We start from the raw sequence: 19,649 nt of genomic DNA, 5'->3' as shown, positions 1-19,649 counted from the left end.
ATGTTTTGTTCCCCAAGGAACAAAATTGTACCTCCACTGTACCTTTTTTTCTAAGAGTGAAGGTACCTCACGAAACTGATTTCGGACAGACTTCTGAGGCAGCGTAACAGTTTAATATTCTACAGCAAAATAGAGCATGGTGATAACTAAGCAAATATTTAATAATTACTACAAAAAAAATTCTAGATAGAATTATACAGCCATATTATACAGATATACAGCCCGATACAGCGCTCGTATACTCATACTTGTACTCACTAAAATGTTTCGATACCAACAACCGATAACACGCAGCGTGTAACAGCTTGTGACAAAGAAACACAGACAACAGAGCAAATATAGCTGGTGTGCAGGAGCTGATAATTGAAACAAGCTCCATGTAGCAACATGTAAAAGGCTTCCTCAAAGGATTAATCAAAATGATTATTAAATATAAAAAAATTAGGGACATTATTAATTTCAAAACATTATTAACATGTCCATAGGAATCATTAGCTAGATCAGGGGGCCCAATCCAGTCATTGAAGAATACAAATTATCTTTTTGTTTTATTTTTTGTATTGAAATGTAGCATGAATTTGATATAAAAATTTTAATTTTTAAGTTGTGATCAGCTTGTCTTCCCTATTGTGGCTTATATCCGAGGGAAACAGCTGGTCGAGGCGGGACTTTGTCCCCCGATAATTGATTGGAGGTTGCTGCATGGAGGGGAGAGGTTATTGTCCCACCCTCAAGCCAGTGAACACATCATCAGACAAGAGAAGAGATGTTGTTGAGAGGGGGAAGGAATTCCTTTGAATTAAGAATATGAGGGCACATGAATGATGTGCAGAGATAAACAATTTATAATAAACACTGCAATATTTCATAAATATAAGAACCCATTTTGATTTCATGGTGACTTTAATTTAATAAACGTGAACGGGCCACATTTGTAACACACTTGGTTTAAAACTTTCCACACATGCCAGCATGAAAAAACTTAGTGTATTTACTAGTTGCCATATCAATATAGAGAAAAAAATTATTTAACCAAAGCAAAAGCAAATTTCTTACTGAAGTACATTTTTCATCTCTGTTTCATCTCAGACAAATCTGATATCATTGTAATCTTATATCTGTTATTTAACAGTTGAGCTAGTTCTTTAAAGCTGATCTAACCAGCAGAAGACATGAGCCGGGGTTAAACCCCAGCTGAGCAGGTGGGGCATGATGTAACACTGCGTTACTTACAATGTTAGAAACCATGAGAAAAAGGGGAATAAAGACTGAGAGCCAATGTTCAGAAATGTTTAATTATTATTATGTTAATTTGAACTTTGATGTATTGCTTAGCTGTTTCGTGGTGTGTTTATTGAAAAACTCAATTTATTTTTATTTTTAATTATTAAAAAATACCATTATACCACTGTTCATTTCCCCAACCCGCTGAATCTTGAATGAATCTCTCTGGAGGAGTCGACTCAGAGAAGATTCGGTCTGTGTTTGTCTTCGTGTTGTCAGCCATATTAGCGCCCTCCTCCATCTCGACCACCGCTAACTTCAGGACATGCATGCGTCAGACCGGTTATAAGGACGAAGAGGCGTAACGTTTTTATCTGTTTGAAAGAACAATTTCAAATCCGTACAATGGAGGCCGTCAAGGTGTTTAACGGCGAGGTTTGTATGATATGAATTTATATGAATATAGACTCGATAAACGCGAATGTAGGCCCCTGTTGTCATCAAGCCGGTTTCATGGTGTAGGCCATGTATTTCTTACATAATTCCAACGTTTAATCGTTAAAAGTCTGATAGGTCTGTTTGAATCTTTGCGTGCATTTTGAAAACTGAAAGAGTGACGTTAAATACAGTAACTTCAGATGAGAGCAGTGCTTGGCGTTTTTTCCGTCACCTTAGTGGAAAGCATGTTGACCGAAAAAATAATAATAAACAAATACGTTAGCCCGGCAGCTAAAAGTAATCTGTATGTATTTACTTATCTGTAGTATTATTATTATATTTTTTAACTTAATTATATTAAATCCTTTTAAGGAAGTGCTGTTTATATGAGGGCTAATGTTTCCGCTTCATGAGCAGTTTACCTAGACAACGTTTAGGGCATCATAGGCCCAAGCTAACAGCGTTTTTCTGCATAACAGTCGCTTTTTGACTCAGTACAAAAATGCTGCAACCCCCAAAAAGGCATGTGATGCCCAGATATGTTGTAGGATGTCTCAATGGGTTTTGAGATAGTGTCTTTGTTTTTAAAAAGGAATTGCTAACAGTTAGCAGCAGACGATTAGCCGTGCTAGTGACCATACCCTACACCGGCTTTAATCTCAGTTTTATGATATACTTAATTTTCTCTGAACTATTTCAGCGATATCATGTCTTTATTAAATAGTGTTTTACATGTGAATTTTCATAGATCAGTTTATCTGAATTTGAAATGGGGAATTATAATCACCCAATGAGCTGTTTGTTTTATGGTTTAGCAGTGTAAATCATACGTTTGGTGATGAAGCAAAAAGATTTGCAAAAAAAAGGACAATGTGATTTTATTGCAAAAAAAGTGCTGTATTACAGTAATCCATCTTGTAGTAACAACATAATAGCAACATGCTTAAATAAATGCATGCTATATTTATTTTGCTCTTGTTAGATTTTGTTTTAAAAACAACAACAACAACAACAGTGAATTTACTGACTGCAAATATAGTAAATATAAAACAAATATACATGAAAGGCATCCAGCTGATTACAGACTAAATTAATAACTTGCATTATAAGGAATGTTAAATTGCAATATTTTTTGTTTTTTTCAGCTGTACTCACTGAATGAATACAAACCACCCATCTCCAAAGCAAAGATGACCCAGATAACAAAATCAGCAATTAAAGCTATAAAGGTAAGTTTAATAAAAAGGTAACATAACATTAAAGGCAATTTTGCATGGAGTCCCTCAACTGATTCCATTAAAGGCATTGTGTTAATTTCCAAAAAGACTTAAAGCTATCAAATAGTAAATAATTCATGGACATAAATAGAACAGTAAATTTTGGCTTTAGAATGAAACAAAAATGATATACCTTTCCAGATGGAGAATATTTACTCTGGGTTATAACATTGCCTAAAGAACATATAGGCCTATACAAACAAAGCCCCCCAAACGTTCATTTATATAACTGTTGAACCATGGAAGATCATAATTAACTGGTTAATCTTTAACTGACAGTAAGAATTTTGACCTTTTTTAAGATTTTTTAAAAACACTTGCTGCATGGTTAATAAATACTAGGGATGCAACAATACAGTTAGTCCACGGTTCAATACATACCTCGGTTTTTAACCACGGTGTTTGGTTTGGTTCTGATAGCTTGTCACATCAGTTTTTTGTTATTCTATTCTTAGGCGACAGGAACAGCAAGCGGTTAAGGAGAAAAATGACTATTTTTATTGCAATACTCTTTCTTTATTTTACTTAAAAGAATTGAAAAACCTTACTTAAACTTAAAACTTTACTTAAAAAAAAAAACCCCTTGTACACATTCCTAGTGTATTGTAAAATATAAAATAAATATAGGCAGGCCTATGTTAAGATTTACACTGGCAGCTCAGAGCTGTACAGCAGCATTTAAGTATGAAATTGAATGAATAAATGTAAAAATAAGACACTACATAGACTTCACTATTTATTAAACATAATTCTTATTAAAGCTACTGAATTAGTTTTTCAGTCAAGAGCAATGAGTGATTTTCTCTGTCTTTTGTTGTATTAACATTAAAGGGATTGTTCACTCAAAAATTAAAATTGTCATCGAGAAATTAATACAGGTTTGAAACAATATTAGAGTGAGTAAATAATGACATCATTTTAGAGGTGATCTGTCCCTTTAAGGACAGCGTGTTCACTAGGCTGCTGTCATTTTAAGACTATAGGCTGTTTTAGTTCCCTTCACTTCACATTGAACACTCCACACACTCCGATTTTAACAGTATTCAGAAACGAACAAGAGTGAAAAATAAAAGTACCTAAATAAACGTTACGCCAAATCGAATTCATTTAAAGCGAAACTGAAACAGAAAACCAGCGTTGGGCTCATGTAGACAACCTTGCTCATTACTTGAATTGTTTCCTTATAACAGCAGAAACAAAAATACAGTCATTTATGATCATATAGGTAGATTAGAGTAACATATCCTTTGAAACTGTTAAGGGTTTACTTTTATTTGTGTGTACACACAATAAAAAATTAAACATTGCGCTTTTGTTAAATAAAGAAAACAAACAGGATGCACTTTCAGCCGTTTACTTTCCGTGAACTTTTGGAGCGTGTCACAAAAAAGAACTGAAATCAGCATATAGTCTACTACTTGTCGCACAGTATTTTTTTATTTTGTTAATCTGTTAAGTGAATTGTAATTTAACATTATTATGTCAGTTAATGGTTAAAGGTTCAGTGTGTAGTATTTGAGGATCTATTGATAGAAATACAATATTTACAATATACATAACCATGTTTTGAGTGGTGTATAGAGACCTTACATAATGACTAATCTACTGTTAATGTGTGACAAAATGTAGTTTTAAGACTTTTTCAGGCGATAATGTAGTTGTTTAAAGCTCAAATATGTGGTTTATTTATAAAAAGAGTGCCTATTTGAACATTTTATCTGGCGTTTTAGGAGTTGTGAGCTCCAGTGGATCAGCGGCGCTCAGTGCTCGTTAACCCCGGCGAGAGTAGCCTTTCCTCGGCTAGTCCTTCTGACGTCTGCCGCTGGCTCTGTCTCTGTGGTGTCTCGAGCTATAATTCGTCTTGTGTATATGTAACGGCCGATCTTTGGTCTCATGGATCTATAATTTGTTCCCTGGCAAATCGTTTAGGCTGAGGGCAAAGTGAAGTTTCATTACTTTTTTATTTTTAGGCTATAACTTTACGTTACAGTTGTAGCCGACTAGCACTGAGTTTGAATGTTCGACTGAATTGTTAGCTTTTTTTCATGTATAGCTTCTTATACCTTTTACTTATACTTTTGTATTATTGATCATACATAAACCTGCATTTAACAAAAATAGACTGGGTTGTGTTTCATGTCATTTACTGTTATCACAGTGATAATCATATTGTCTGAACCAGATATTAATATACAGATTCTCCTCATTGTTGTCACTACTAGAGGAAGCTCCTGATTGGTTAACGCGGGGCCATTCGCACAAACCACGTGTCAAACGCTCAATTCGCGCTGTCATTCGCGTGAATCGCACCGCAGAATGTCTATTTGCATCTTTGCATTGACTTAACATGTAAATCACTCACGCGAATCGCGTCATTCGCGTCCGGTGTGAACGCACCATTAGAATTAGCCATTTCTATCTACATACACCGCGAGTCCCCTTACAGTGAAGTCACGATTTTGCGTCGTCATGTTTCTACAGTAGCCCTAAATGGACAAACCGCTCTACAGAGAGCTAGCTACTCCCTGCTGTCTCAGACGACCACTGTAGCTTCTCTTTGTGCTTAGAAAGGGAGTGGTGAGTGGTGGGCTGTTGCAATTCGCAACCTCATGGCTAGATTTACATTTATGCATTTAGCAGACGCTTTTATCCAAAGCGACTTACAACTTGGGGGTACACGAAGCGTCGGGTAAGATTCGTCGGGTCTGTGTGCTGTGCACTGAGAACATCTGTCAGTGCATATTTTTTTTTTTAAACAATTGTTTAAAATGCATATCATTGGAGCAAATTTAGTTTGAAAAAATGTGACTTGAATTAGCACAAAATTAGTAAAAAATCTAATCGGTGTACAATTTTAAACTGTTCCTTATTAAAATACAGCTGCATGTTTAGCCACAGAACAATAAAGCAGTGTTTCTGGTGGGGCGTAAGACCGTTTTGAGGGGGTAGCGGAATGTGTAAATGTGTTAAAGAAACTACAACAAATGTAATTCCAATTGTTTTTCTGATGCAAGACTTTTATTTTGAAAGATATGTGTTAATGCTGTTGACTCTTGTCAGAAGCATTTTAAGTAAAGCGTGTCTGAGATAAATGCTTTGTCTTGTTCAGATTAGTTGTCAGGATATAAAAAAATAACAACATTTGGAGTCATTGGAATTAATATTAGGAGTTGTACTTTTTGAAGCTTTTTAAGGTTTTACCAGTTTTCATAATGTGATCAGTTTGAAACCACATTCCAAGGTCTGTTATCATTGTACACTATGTCAACGAGTATCGTTCTTTGCTGTCCGTCTGTACGAATTTGCATTTATGCAGCGATCTGGATCTGTGGTTCATCTCATTTGCAACTGAATTGTCTCCTTAGAAAAATCTAATGTGAAGACTGATTACAAAGTGCTCACCAAAACCATGCATTTTGTTTTGATGCCATGTGATGAAGCTATCATGGTTGGTTAAATGAAGTTCCACCTACAGTGGCCTGTGCCACCTACAGGCTTATTAGGTGGAGCTGTAAGGTAGAGCCCTGCGCGGGACTGTTTTCTTCATCCCGCTCCCGCCCGCACCCGCCGAATTTCTGACCATTACCGCCCGCTCCCGCAACGTATGTGTTACACTCCCGCCCGCTCCCGCAACGTATGTGTTACACTCCCGCCCGCACCCGCAAAACTCCGAGAATTTATTCCCGTACAATAATAGAGATGCATTGATTTTGTGTCTTCTCCCGTCCCGCAGGGGAAAAAAAACACGTATTTGTATTGATATTATTAAAGAGATTCATGGGGTTGTTTGTTTCGTTTCCCTGGCCTGCATGTAAAAAAAAAAAAAGACAAATACATTCAAATATAATTTCGTTTTTATCAAAAACTTTGCACATAAAAATAGACTGCTTTGCAAAACAGAAAACAGAAAACCAGATTGAGAAACAAAAAACAGATCCCAATTCCGTCGAACGTGACCGACTGAAAGGAAACCTGAGAAAACATGCTTCAACAGAACGTAATGTGAACACAAAATAGCAAACGGACATTTAGAAACAATCCATTTCCACTCACTAAACTTCTATGTATTGTTTGTCAAAAACACCAAACAGTCAACTTGACCTGCAGGGAGTGCTGAGCGTTTTTGGTGAGGTATGATCAAGTAGCTATGTATTTGCCAGCTGCGCAATATGTGGATACATATAACGTTATACCGCATGATTTTGCCTACCAAAACAATTGAGAAACTTCTCCAAATGTCAGACTTTCCTTGCTTAGCTTTTGTGCTGTAAATACCTCGTTTGAGGTTCTTTTCTACATCATCTATTGACATCTTCTCCATCATGTCGTTAGGCAACCTCCCTATCCCGCCGATTCCCGCTGTGTTTTTTTTAGCCGCCCATTCCCGCCCGCAGCAAAATTCAAACCGCCCGCTCCCGCGAGATTTACGTTGGGTCCCGCGGGACTCAATCCCAATGCAGCCCTCTACTGTAAGGTAAAGAACATGCAAAATGTGAAATGGCCTTTATTACATTACCCCTTTTGATAATTATACAATTTTATATAGTTTTGGGACGCCTGCCTTTACATGGACATGAACTTTGGTCAGAATATTCTTCTAGAAGTGGATTTGTGAGGTCAGGCACTGATGTTGGACGAGAAGGCCTGGCTTGCATCGCAGTCTCTGCTCTAATTAATCCCAAAGGTGTTCTATCGGGTTGAGGTCAGGACTCTGTTGCAGGCCAGTCAAGTTCCTCCACACCAAATGCGCTCATCCATGTCTTTATGGACCTTGCTTTGTGCACTGGTTGGCAGTCAATTTGGAACAGGAAGGGGCCATCCCCAAACTGTTCCCACGAAGTTGGGAGCATGAAATTGTCCAAAATGTCTTGGTGTGCTGAAGCATTAAGAGTTCCTTTCACTGGAACTAAGGGGCCAAGCCCAACCCCTGAAAAACAACCCCACACCATAATCCCCCCTCCACCCAACTTTACATTTGGCACAGTGCAGTCAGGCAAGTACCATTCTCCTGGCAACCGCCAAACCCAGACTCATCCATCGGATTGCCAGACAGAGAAGTGTGATTGGTCACTCCAGAGAACACGTCTCCACTGCTCTAGAGTCCAGTGGCGTGCTTTACACCACTGCATCCGACGCTTTGCATTGCACTTGGTGATGTAAGGCTTGGATGCAGCTGCTCGGCCATGGAAACCCATTCCATGAAGCTCTACATACTGTTCTTGAGCTATTCTGAAGACCACATGAAGTTTGGAGGTCTGTAGCTATTGACTCTGCAAAAAGTTCTGCGCACTGTGCACCTCAGCATGCGCTGACCCCGCTCTGATTTTACGTGGCCTACCACTTCGTGACTGAGTTGCTGTTGTTCCCAATTGCTTCCATTTTTTTGTTATAATGCCACTAACAGTTGACCATAGAATATTTAGTAGTGAGGAAATTTATCGAATGGACTTATTGCACAGGTGGCAACCGATCACGGCACCATGCTTGAATTTACTGAGCTTCTGAGAGCAACCCATTCTTTCACAAATGTTTGTAGAACCGTCTGCATGCTTAGGTGCTTGATTTTATACACCTGTGGCCATGGAAGTGATTGAAACACCTGAATTCAATGATTTGGAGGGGTGTCCCAATACTTTTGGCAATATAGTGTATATTTCCCAGGTAGACTGAAATTTCTGTTCTTACCCTTTAACCCGATTTTGCTTCGCTGTTTGCAATCAGATCATTTAAGGCGCTAAACTCCAGGAAAGTTTTCAGTCCAATGATCCAGTAAATTAATTAATTCAAACCAACATTCTAAAATAGTGCTAATGTAATGAAAACCAGGCTGATTATTACATCAGAGATGGCGGAGAGTAAAACATAAAGAAAAAAAAATTGATTTATTGAGCCTCTCAAAATCACTGCAAGAGAAATTCCTTCAATGCGGTAGCCCTATTTGCGTAGTACTTTAATTTGAGTTTGAATATTTTCAGGGCTCAATGCTAAGGATTTTTTTCAGGGGTTCAAATTTTTACTTGCCCTGCCAGAATTTTCACTGACCCCACCACAGAAAAAACGACAAATAAAATAAAATAGGCCTAGTATTGTTTTTTAGCCATATAAGCTTAATAAATAAGGTTATGACTCTAAAAACTAATATCCTAACTCATATAATTTTTTTACATTGTTAAAGACCATCAGTAATAAAATAAGAACAAATAACCAAATTATGAGCAAAAGCACAAATAAATACAGCAGAACAAACATATACAAATGAAATAAACAGTTATTTTCATGTAGGTCTAAACTAGATTGTCAGGTACAAAAATAGTAATCAAATGTAAAATATCACTGCATAGTCTGCATAAAATTATATGTCACTGCATATAAATACAGATGAACCCTTATTAAAAGTTATTCAGTCAAGAGCAGTGAGTGAATTTTTTTTTTTTGTCTTTTGTTATCTCAATATTTATATAGCCAATGACGATATTTTCCGGCTTTCCATGTGTGTTCACTGTTATGCGGTAGGGGGCGCTGTAGCGCATTTCCTGCACGAGAACAGAATCTCCTGATCAAAACACAGCCGAAGAAGCAACGTGCGATATCATGTGTAAGCAGATGCATATGTAAAATAACGCGATCATCACCATTAAACAGCATATAAATCACAACTGCCTAATGTTATTGAATGAAATGTCAACCCAGGACGAGTTATAGGACTGTCAAGCTTTGGGCTGTTGATGGACTCAATCTACAACATCTGTGTTTTGTTCATCGTTCGGACGTAACGTTAGTCTTTTACAAAAACGTGATTTTTTTTCAGCTTTATGCTCAAAATGTTGCTTTTTCATGAAACTTGCAACATTCAAGTGTTGATTAAAAAATAATATATGAAGCTGGAATAAAACAGTGGGTCTGTTCTTTCTTTTGATATATTGCATGTTTAGATATTCTGTGGACCATTCAAACTTGTGAAAATGACCATAAATGCTGGCGGTGACTGGCAAATTTCATGTTTACGTTCATTTAAAAGACTTAACCAACTATGTTTACGATGATACTCAACAAGACAGTCATTTTGATATAATTTTGTGTGAATATTCGCGCGCTGTGAGACGCGTGGCCGTGCGTGTGTGTGTGTGTGTGTGTTGTGTTGTGTTGCTGCGCTTCGCGAGTATCAAACTGAGAGACACTTTCTCGTCTATGAGCTCTTGAATATTTAAATTGGCAAGGCTTAAAAATGCGCAAATAATCAGTTTCCGTGAAGATGCAGCCCTGGCCTGAGTGTCTTTCACGCTGGCACTGGACCATCGGGCAATTCTTATTGTCGACTGTAATGACAAATATTTTTTGTCATTCATTCAAGGGGGGCGGGGGGTCGTTTTGGGAGGGCGGGGCGCCCCCCCAAAACAATGGTAGGGGAAACACTGTGCCGTTTGTATGGGTTTCCAATAACATGCATTTGGGCACGCATAAAGTCTGACGCGGTTTGTGTTTCATAGTTGCACTGTTATTTACATACGTGGAGCGCATCTCAAACTCTATCTCTGCATATGCTGTGACTTTGGGTAGTCTGGAAACGCAGTGTACGCCATTTCACAAGATTTGTAACGCAAGTCATTTGTTAATCTGCGCCCTACACAGGAGAGTACATGTAGGTTTCTAAATATGCAAATTGTTGTTCATTGAGATTTCAAAATAAAAGTTTAAGCACTCGCTCAAGTTTACATGTTTTGAGGTCTACATGTTCTTGTTCAAGAATTTACAGTGACTGTAGCATTTCTATCGTAAAGATTTGGCCAAATATTAAAGATTAAGTGGACATTTTATTTAAATGTTGTTTGGCCAATATTAAAGAGGATTTGATCATGCCGTAGTGTAACAACAATAATCACCAGATCGTTGCCACTCTCTGCAGGCATTTGTTGTAATGTATATTGTATAATGTTTATTTATATTACTTTTATATTATTCATTTTACATTGTGTATTTTATCAGCGTTTGTTCAATAAAACTTATATGATTACTTTGATACTTTATTATGTTTTTTCCAGGATGGAGTGGTTTTAATGCACAGTAGTGTTGTAGTCAAGACCACCTAAACCGAGACCAAGACAAGACCAAGACTTTGAAGGGTCGAGACCAAGTCAAGACCAAGACCAAGACAGGCCGAGACCGAGTCAAGACCAAGACCAAGACAGGCCGAGACCGAGTCAAGACCAAGACCAAGACAGGCCGAGACCGAGTCAAGACCAAGACCAGTGCAAATCCCCACATTGCATGACACACTTCTGATAAAATGTGGAATATGCATACGATTGGCACTTCTCTCGTGTGTGTGGGTGTGTAAGAGAGAAGTTTTGATAAAATAATCAACAGGCATTGCTGATATGTGGGAATTTATCTTTTTCTTCTATAAGCAAATAAATGCGAATAAACACTTAAGAGCTGAAATGAACTTAACCATTTATTCAGAACCCCTTTTCAATGGTTTGCCATCCACCTAACACGATGCAGGCATTTTGGCCAAAAAAATTACAAAAATTGTAATTGGGAGAACCTCAAACATTGATGACATTATATGCCAGACCTGAATGAACTGCCGTGGCAAAACACTTCTAACAAGCTTGCCACCAAGGACAAAACATAAAGCTGTAGTTAATGAGAAAAATTAAATAAAATCTGATCAATGGGAAAAGTGGGTAAAACTTTACAATACGGGTGCACTAGTATGCATTAATTCATCCTTAATTAATGCACAGATAATCATGAGTTAATGTATTACTAATGGTGAACTAACCCATTTATTAATGATCACTGCATCAGCAACTAATGAAGATTCTACATGATTAATAGATTAAGTCATCATTAAATTGTTATCAGTTAAATATATCATAACGTATTAATTCCTTAATAACATATTATACTAACTAATCATTTAAATTAATTACCACAACGGGTCAAAGCCACGCATTTCAACTTCCAGTTGTCTGCTTTAATTAATCATTAGCTAATGATTTACAAATGTGTCATTATGTTATGACTTGTTGAGGTACATGGCTATTTACTAATTGATTAAGTAATATTTACTTGTGGTTATGGGTTTTGAATTAATTATGAATTAGTTAATAGTCATGTGCCCCAACAAGTAAAGTCATAACACAATGATACCTTTGTAAATCATTAGCTAATGATTCATTAAAGCAGACAACTGGAAGTTGAAATGCATGGCTTTGACCCATTGAGGTAATTAACACGTTGCTTTACATTATTAGTTCATATAATATGTTATTAAGGAATTAATACATTGACACATTTACTAATAACAATTTAATGATTACTTAATATATTAATCATGCTGAATCTTCATTAGTTGCTGATGCAGTAATCATTAATAAATGGGTTAGTTCACCATTAGTAATACATTAACTCATGATTATCTGTGCATTAGTTAAGTATGAATTAATGCATATTAGTGCAAATGTCGATAGAAGTTTGACGTGGTCCCAGCCGTCTCAGTAAGCGTCGCGTTGCAGAACTTACACACTGCTGTATGTTTTCTTTTGGATGCATTTTTGCAGATGAACTCTTTGTGGTTTAGGTAGCCAAATTGTATAACAGAAGATTTGGCTGACATCTCTCCAACAGCCACGGTCACGGTGACGGCACAGCTTGCTCTCCTGTCTCAAGCATTCACGTGTGGAGTGTGTGTGTGATGCGATGTGGGGGTTGGCGGCGCGGCGCGGCGCAGCGCAGGGAGGGGAGGGAAAACTAAAAGTATTTAAAATTAGACACGAGTCAAGCTTTTGGTCTGAAGTTTTTTGTCTAATCATCACAGTAATGATGTTAACAAATAATTTCGTGATATGCTCTCAGTTGTGGTCTTGACCGGTCTTGAAATTAAATCCCGAGTCCTCTGAGTCCGAGACCGAGACGAGACCGAGTAAAAATGCAGTCGATTCCGAGACGAGACCAAGACCTTTAAAAAGTGGTCTCGAGACCGGTCTCGAGACCAAGACCAATCTCGAGTACTACAACACTAATGCACAGTTTTATTTATCATCCCTTTTAACTAAAATATTTTATCTAAACCCATGAAAATGCAGATTCTGTTGTAAATAGTGAAAAATACCTTTTAGCCATTTATTCTACTTTGATATGTGCTTTCCATTTTTGAAATTGTTTATATTTTGGTCTGTGTGACCCACTGTCAGTTTACCCAATAGTATTTTGCCACCTTGGGTTGCCAGTTGGGGGAAAACAAAGCGTATTGCCTTCATGGAAGCCAGCAAATGAACTGGGTCAGAAAACGCAGATTCTACCCAACCGAAAAAGCCTTGGCATCAATCTAAATCAATCAAAAAAACTGTATGAACAGAGGCATTTTAAATTGTGGATGCATTTGCTAGGCCTGTCACCATTTATGAAATGTGTCTAAAAAATGATTGCGGTTATGCCGATTAATGATGGTCATTCATTGTCTTACATTTTTTGTGCTTCATTAATGAACTCCTTCCCCACCAGCGTTTAAAAAAAAAAAAGTTGCCTGCCACTCGTTCTGGGTCGAAATTTAAATCAGTAACATTAGGCTGTTTTGATTTATATGATGTTTAATGTTGATGATCACGTTATTTTACATATGCATCTGCTTACATACAATCGTCTTCTTCGCCTTTGTTTTGTTTAGGAGATTCTGTACTCATTCAGAAGAGGCATAATAGCGCCCCCTAGCTTATAACAGTGAAAACACGGAAACCCAGAAAATTCTGTGTTTGGCAGAGAAAGAGTTAAATAATTGATGAATTTTAATCCTTTGTAAATTGTAATTTTTCAGTTTAAGATTACAGTGAACACCTTTTAAATATTAAAGAAATGTATTAAATTCAATACATAACTGAAACAATAAGGCTACAATCAAACTATAACCAATTGGCCAATCACATAAAAATTAGGGCTGTCAAAAGATTAATCGCATCCAAAATAAAAGTTTGTGTTTACATAATATATGTGTGTCTACTCTGTTAATTATTATTTATATATAAATACACACACAAGCATGTGTCAATAAACTGTGGCAAGATGTGAAGGGGGAGGAGAATACATTTTCGCACGTCAAAAAATTAATTTGACCTCACGTTATGTCAATCACGCTTGCACACTGCCTCTGAAACTTTCGTCCGTCAAAAAAAAAATCGGAACAGGTTCGATTTTCTGCGTTTTTCCCATCCGTTTTCCCATCTATATACAGTGCTGATGCCCAACCTAAAACTGCTGGCAATGGTGGTGAATGAATCGCCAGTGCTCCTCAGATACCTACAATTATATATACGAATATTATTGTATCAAAAATACTACTAATATTATTATATCACAGATATAATTATAGCACACCAAGTCCCTGTAAACCGTGTGTGCGCGTGCGTGCGGATCCATACCGTAGACATAGCCTACTGCCAGTCTCTGTTCAGGATCAATTGATTCACGGAGATTGGTGGTCTTCTTTTTAATATGTGGCTCCAGTATCGCTAGCAAAGCATCGAACGGAGCCACTGATTTTCTAAAGTAAACTTTGAATCGGTCTGGATAATCCCGCAGCTCCTTGATAAGGAGGTGGAAGACGGCATTTTGTGTTTTGCGTTTTTTTTTTCGTAACGCATTCATTAATACGCATCGGACTCAGTGTGCAAGCTCTCTGTGCGTGACAAATTTTTCGGATCACGAATACGAAAAAACGCATGCGAAAATTTCGGACTCAGTGTGCAAAGGCCTTAAGTCGATAAAACACCTTCTCAAAGGATACACCCATGTATCCTCGCTCATGACTCCTCAGGAAGCGTCCTCACTCCTCGATCCTCGCCTCCTCGCGATGCAATTAGAGAATTGAGATGTCCTACAAGATGGCTGAGCTCTTGTATTATGCATAATTTTAGTAATTCCCACAGGTTTCACACTACATATTTACTTTGTACGGAAAGTAGCATTTTAGTTAATTATTCATTTTAAAAATGCTGTTGTATCAGTCTTGGCTGTGAGTGCACATGCATTTTATTTTTGGCGTGTTGATAAGGTGATTTTAAATGGGTAATGATGCTGATATGTATGGAAAAATTATTCTGATTGTTATATGATTTGTATAATAGCTGTAACAAGGCCGCGTGTAAAAGAGCATGTGAAGTGGTACCTTTATGTGTTCGGTATTCCAGGTTTTTGTGTGTAGAGTTCCATATATTGTGGAAACAGTGTAGTTGAGTGTATTGTGACATGAAATAATGAAAGGATGGTTTTAGTGCCTCCCCCCTGCACCCAAAAAAGTCAAAGGCCTCGTTTCTACCTGGTAAAGTGTTTTTGGTAATCCCATCACAAGTGGTCAGCGCTAAATAAAAGTAGAAACTTTAGTGATTATACCATTGAAACCCATACAAATGTAGTTAAAAAAAAACTGTGACTGCATTGCCTTTGTATTGTCACCTCCTCCCCCCACTCAACTAATGTAATCATTATGGGATGTTATGAGGAAGTGCACCACACCAAAACATGCATTGAAATTGATGTCTCTGGCAAATAAGAAATGGAGATGAAACGCCTTGGTCTCATTTTTTTTGTCCATTAGTGTGACACTTGGACCTAGGGGCGGGCGATACGATACAAGTATATCACGATACAAGTAATTTTATTTCATGATAAAGATGTATATCACAATAATTAATTTTGTTTTAAATACATTTTCATTGTAAATTTTTGATGTGATTTAGAAATTTTATAATTCTTGTCACCAATTTTAATATCAAAAACTAATCCTAGCCTATGTAAAAAAAGAAAAGAAAAGAAACTCAAGATAACTGAATACAAGTAAACAGCCAGTGATAAAATAAGAACAAAGAAACAAATTACAAGCAATAGGACAGCATACTACAATACAACAAAGAAATAGACCTAATTAAAAAACTTCAAGCACTAGAAATAAGAAATACTTACCTACATATTTTATAAAGTAATCAAATGTACAGAACTCTGCATCTCTTCACTGTGTAAATTTAATATACATTTGTTCATACTAAAGTGAGACAAAAGTGATTCAATCAAGATCATTGAGAGATTCTCTTTTTTTTTTTTGATTAACATTAATGAAAGGTTTATTAGGCTGCTTTCACTTTAAGACCGAGTGCACAGGTCCAATATACTGTTACATATGCTTTCTTTCTCAACTGTTCACGTTCACTTAAGACATAAATGATTGTTTACAACTAGGAGATTTGCAAAGATGAGCATTTTGACGCACAATTATGTGTATTTAACCATTGAAGCCCAATTAGGTGACAAAAAGAACTCCGTTCAGTACTCACATGCTCTGAGCAGTGGCTTCATGTGCACGCGACTTGCTCAGAAACCATCTCTCAATTGCGCATGCTGAGAAATTGCTTTTCAACTGTTTAAAAGGATTGGTTTTTAAACGGCAATGCTTAACTCATGCAAACGGTAGTCCAAAATCTGTATCGGTTGACACATTTCTACCAGTATATTGTCCACCCCTACTTGGTCCCTTCCGCAAAAATAATGTTGGGTGTGACTTAATAAGATATATCAATGCCAGGTGGAAACGGCAGTGTCTCGGCTGACCACTTTTGACTCGTCTTTTAAATGCTTTAAAATCTTTTTTTGGTGGCAAAGGCAGCAGTAAACCCAAAATAACAGTAAATATATTTGTGTTTTAGCATCTATTTGGTCCTGTATGTTTAATGGTTCTTCTTTGAGGTATATGACATAAGTGGAGAAAAGCATAAGTAATAAAAACCATCAGCTTGGAACAATTCAGATATCAAATTTCTAAAGTAACAACACAATGGTAGCTGATTTGGAGCACACAATATACAAAATAGGATGTACCACTCAAGTACTTTATTTAAATGTTCTCTTTTACGTTTTCCAAAAGCGTAATCATGGCACAAGCTCAGGCCATTTACAGGTTATGTGTATCAGGTTTCTAACTGCGGTATTTTCTCTAACTCATCATGGAATTTGTTGGTGTTTCTGGCACATTGTCGTTGTTGCATACTTGGTATATTGAACTCCTAATGTATTGTTTGTTTTTCTGTGAATAACACCTCTTTCCCCTTCCCTCAGCAGCTCTCCCAGCTCCCCCAAAGCACTGAAAGTGAAGCAGGAGGATGGGGCGAGAGAGAGTTTCAAAGAGATAAGGGAACCCCTAACCAGCTTAGGTAGGAGATGGGCTGTTTCAAACGGAGGATGGAAAAAGCCACATGAGAAATGACTCAAAACGCTCTTAAATATAGTGTTAGGAGTGTCAGGGGGCCCTTATGGTTCCCAGGGTTCACTGCTTGAGTGATTTATGCATTGCGGATTTAGACCAATTTAGCCGTTTGTAGAGTATTTTGAATGGAAGTGCTAAGTTTTATGCCTGAAGGTGTTAGTCTTACGGTCTCTTCTTGATGTTATGACAACTTCTGTGTAACAAGTTTGTCTGGAAAGGTCTTAACTTGAATTTGTTCAGAGATTTGATGCTTTCATTTAAGATAGATTAGGCTTCTATTTTGCGTTTGACCAAGTGAGATTGAATGTGGGATGTCTGAGGAAGTCTGAGGAAGAAGTGTTGGTTGTCATAATGAACATCAAGTTTGAAGAATTAACCCTTTTCTGAATGCACAATACTGGGTTCACGAGAACAAGACGAGACCATATTTTAATGCTATTTTTAAGAAATCTTCAATGACAAAATATATGACTGGAAAAATAGCCTCTTATTTTACTGAAAGTAATCCTATGGTTTAGGGGTGCGCCGATCCGATACTCGGTATTGGTATCGCTCCGATGCTGCCATTTTTTTGCTGAATCAGGTATTGGCCAGACGAGACTGATCCAAATCCGATATTGTCTGTATATTATTCTGTGTTATTATACCATGCAAAAGGCACAAAAACTTTATGGTACTTTATAAGGTTTTCATGCACTATATTCCAAGTTTTCTGAAGCCATTCCATAGTTTAATTTGAGGTTCAGATGAATATTTCTAAGTCATTTAAATTCAGGTTCACGTGAATGCTTCCCTCTGCTGCGGCTGTCAGTCATTCTCCATTCAGCTTTCAAACTGTGTGTCGCGTTCGGTTATGACAGTCAACCCGATGAAACTTTCCAAGATGATTCAATGTTCCTATTATTATACTTGATATGTAGGTAAAGGTCTTACGTTATGGTTTTGCATAAAAGGGCTTTATCTGGCTGAAGTTTATTGCGGTTTCACATGTTACTTTCTCCCGGATCTCTGTTAGATCACAACACTGGAGTAGAGAGCGCTATAATTGTTCTTCACATGCACAGTAACTGAAATTTAAAAGAAAAGGCTCAGTAAACTATTGTGTGTGTTTGTCTATATATAATGTATCATATAGCTTTCTATATATATATATATAGATAGATAGATAGATAGATAGATAGATAGATAGATAGATAGATATATATATATATATATATATAGAAAGCTATATGATACATTATATATAGACAAACACACACAATAGTTTACTGAGCCTTTTCTTTTAAATTTCAGTTACTGTGCATGTGAAGAACAATTATAGCGCTCTCTACTCCAGTGTTGTGATCTAACAGAGATCCGGGAGAAAGTAACATGTGAAACCGCAATAAACTTCAGCCAGATAAAGCCCTTTTATGCAAAACCATAACGTAAGACCTTTACCTACATATCATATACATATCATATACATATATATACATATACATATATATATATATATATATATATATTTGCAACAGCATCTGGTGGCCAGAGAACGAAACCATAAAATGGATTTGAAATTGTTTTGAAACTATGCCACCACCATCTCCTCTCAAACCCCAAAAAGGCAAGTCGGTGAACACGGCGACGGCATGTATGCAAGCATTATGTGTTTAGCCTATAGGCAAGCTCGTTTGAATACGTTTGTGTTCATCACAAATTTTAAATAACAATTTAATAAATTTTTGTCCATATTAAGTTTAAACATATTGGCCAATACTAAAGAAAGATTTGATCTGGTGTAAAGGCTGTGAAAAATACAGGCTGTTGGTGCCCTCTGCAGGCATTTATGTAAAAATGTACATAAGATGATTGTTTATACGTAGTTGTTCTATAAAACCATATGATTACTTGCTTTTGATGCTTTATTTGAAACAAAAATGATTGCGTCATTGCCATTATATATTTATTTTAAATCATTTTAAATGATTCGTTTTTTTTTTTCCAGATCATCAAAATAATCAACCGTTTACTCAATTACCAAAATAATCGTTAATGGCAGCCCTAATTGTGTGGCCTTAGAAAACAAGGAATTGTGACTGCAAAAGACAGAACAATATAATGCAGGCACAGGAAAAGGTTTTGCCATAAACTAGTGTTTACTGCGATAGTTACTGGTGTCCAGGCACAAAACACCAGTTACGTCACTTGCTCACTGCGACACTGCCCCCCACCATCGTTAAAAAAATTTTTTTAAAGTAATAATTTATTTCAATTAGGGAATAGACACTACAAATAAAAACTGAACGTGTCTGCTTAATAAAGTGAGCTGAACAAGAGTCGCAGCACAGACCAGCAGCAGGAGTCAGATCTCATTTATCACGAGAGCGAAGAGCAAGATGATCGTGGAAGATTTGGTTTCAAAGCTAAATGTAAAAGCGCCTATTTAAGTGAGTTTGTCATTTGTACTGTTTTGT

General features: G+C 36.9%; 1 protein-coding gene across 2 annotated transcripts in view; it reads left to right on the top strand.

The window, feature by feature from the left end:
* Positions 1–1,468: 1,468 nt before the first annotated feature.
* The window catches only part of scaf8 (SR-related CTD-associated factor 8), a 62,381-nt gene continuing 44,200 nt past the window's right edge, over positions 1,469–19,649 (top strand). Inside the window, exons 1-3 of one of the 2 annotated variants that reach the window (XM_079833381.1) lie at positions 1,472–1,659; positions 2,808–2,891; positions 17,046–17,140. Coding sequence is in view for 1 of the 2 variants with exons in the window: in XM_079833380.1 (XP_079689506.1) it covers positions 1,630–1,659; positions 2,808–2,891 (114 nt within the window). In the remaining variant the exon portion in view is untranslated. Of the gene's footprint in view, positions 1,660–2,807; positions 2,892–17,045; positions 17,141–19,649 lie in introns of both variants that reach the window. The other variant, XM_079833380.1, reaches the window with a different exon arrangement.

Source organism: Gobio gobio (assembly GCF_949357685.1).
Source record: "Gobio gobio genome assembly, chromosome: 13".
NCBI classification, from domain to species: domain Eukaryota; kingdom Metazoa; phylum Chordata; class Actinopteri; order Cypriniformes; family Gobionidae; genus Gobio; species Gobio gobio.
This window is presented reverse-complemented; position numbering and strand designations above follow the sequence as displayed.